Raw genomic sequence first — 2,137 nt, 5'->3', positions numbered from 1 at the left:
TAACGACACCCCAGCACGAAAAATACATCGGCTATTGGGTGTCAAACTATGGTAATGCAAATAAATAAAGTGATGATCAACATCAATATAAAAATTCAAGGTTTAAACAAAAACAGTGTAAAGAACTGTGCAAAAATACAAATACAAATATCACAGAATTTTACGGACACCGAATTTTACTCTAAACTTCAATTTGTGCTGTATTGGCCATTCTCAAAGAGAATGTTACACCCCTGCACCACGGTGAGGTTACAGCACACGCAGGGGCAGCACAGAGAAGTGGGTGTGGGACAAGTTCTCTTTTTTGAGGTCTCACATTGAAACGGTGGATGCCAGAAATGTGGCCTCGTTTGCAGCAGCAGCACCAGCAATTTCCAGTGGCACTGAAGTCACCCACTCCACCAGCCAAACCTCAGTAGTTGCCTCTACCTCCAGCAAGGCTCCAACACGACCACTCCCACCACCCTCCCATACATCCTCCCAGACAGGGTCAGTCGGCTCCAGACGGGGCAGTGAGGATAGGGTAAACTCTGGAGAACTGAGTGAGTATTATCTCCCCTAATAACAATTGCAATTTCATTTAATTTCACATTAAGTTATACTTGGATATATAGTTACTAGAAATACTAATATTTTGCTTTCTCTCTTCCAGAAGACCTGCTGGTGGAATTCATGTCCAGAAGTACGGCTGCGTCTGGCAGCTCCTATTTTGGGAAGTATGTGGAGGAAACCCTGTCGAAGGTGCCTGGGGAGATCAGGAGGGATGCTGAGGCTAACATTATCCAGGTGCTGCACAGGGCTCAGCGGGCAGCTGAGCACAGCCATATGCAGCCACCACCACGCCAAGACCAGCAGTCCCAACAGTTCCAGCAGGAGGTCCCGCAGTTCCAGCATTCCCTGTGGCAGCCTCACCCCTCTCAGTGGCCACCTCGCCCCGTTGGGCGTCAAACCACTGTCTGGGGTAGACAGGACCGCGGCTACATCCAGCGACAGTTACCCACGTACCCGATGACCAGCCCATTACCACCAACCAGTGAAGCACAGCCAGGAGCCTCAGGGGTGACGGCCAGCACCACCACCACTGCGCTGCCCTCCTCTCTAGATGACTGCTTCGTCAGCCTGCTGGGAGCTAGTACACCAGCTGCCGGCAGTTTCAACCTCTCCTCCCAGCTCAACACCCCTCGTCAACTTGCTGATGAGGATGATGATGACACAGACCTGGCCTAGACACAGGCAGACCCCACGATGAATATTAGAGACTACTTGGGGACATCAACGGTTTATTACCAAACGTGCCTACACTGTTTTGATCTGCACTTGGTGTGCAGAACTCTTTTCATAGACTTCCAGTGTGCTTGTGTTACTAAAAATTGAAATGTAATAGAGATTTAAAAATAAAAATGCATATGATACATTATATGAATTTGCTATTTCATTTGGCCAACTTCCTTAATTAAGGGGACAATAACCATATAAGATAAACATTGAAAGGTTTTATTACATTTTATTTAAAAGGTTTTATTACATTTTACTTTGTTACATTTCAAAGTTGGGATAACCATTCTCTTCAACTGGGAATTGAGGGAGTCGCTGTTTGGGGGGTCCCTCAGTCGGCAGAAGCATCATCATCGCCACCATCTACATTTCCTCCTGCATTCTCTCCACCATCCGCGTCATGCAGCCCAGCCATCGTTTCCTGCCATGCGACCGCACCTTGTGGTGAGTTGAAGAATGCCTTCAGGAGTTCCCTCTGATGCTTTGCATCAGCTGAAGCTGAGTTGCGAGCTGCAGCAGGTTGATCCACATCTGGCCAGTCCACTTGGTCCCTCCATGCCCCTGGGATGACATTGTGCTTGTGATCCTCATGGTCCGCCTCTTGTGCTGCAATGCCTGGATGCCTCTGCCTCAGTAGGTTGTGCAGAGAGTCCTGAGGAGACACCTCCATCTGTTGGCTAGGATCCCAAAGGCGTTTTCAACCACTCTCCTCCCCCTTGACAGTCTGTAGTTGAAGATCCTCTCCTCCCTGGACATCCCTCTTCTGCTGTAGGGCTTCATGAGGTAGTTCCTGAGTGCGAAAGCGTCATCCCCCAGGATGAAGAAGGGCATGTATTGGTGATCTTCAGGGCTTGCAGTCAGA

The 2,137-nt window shown here is 48.8% G+C and overlaps 1 protein-coding gene across 1 annotated transcript; it reads left to right on the top strand.

Annotated features, from left to right (window-relative positions):
- Positions 1 to 278: 278 nt before the first annotated feature.
- LOC121382017 lies at positions 279 to 1,420 on the top strand. Its single transcript, XM_041511482.1, has 2 exons — positions 279 to 542; positions 653 to 1,420. Exon 2 carries the CDS (start codon positions 673 to 675, stop codon positions 1,225 to 1,227), a length of 555 nt encoding a protein of 184 aa, XP_041367416.1. The 5' UTR covers positions 279 to 542; positions 653 to 672; the 3' UTR covers positions 1,228 to 1,420.
- The last annotated feature ends 717 nt before the right edge of the window (positions 1,421 to 2,137 follow it).

This window comes from Gigantopelta aegis, chromosome 9 (genome assembly GCF_016097555.1).
Source record: "Gigantopelta aegis isolate Gae_Host chromosome 9, Gae_host_genome, whole genome shotgun sequence".
NCBI classification, from domain to species: domain Eukaryota; kingdom Metazoa; phylum Mollusca; class Gastropoda; order Neomphalida; family Peltospiridae; genus Gigantopelta; species Gigantopelta aegis.
Note: the sequence above shows the minus strand (reverse complement) of the source record. Positions and strands in the feature narration are given on the sequence as shown.

Bases quoted from the DNA above. Each gene is read 5' to 3' on its own strand.
- LOC121382017 (XM_041511482.1), top strand. From the start codon at position 673: ATGTCCAGAAGTACGGCTGCGTCTGGCAGCTCCTATTTTGGGAAGTAT.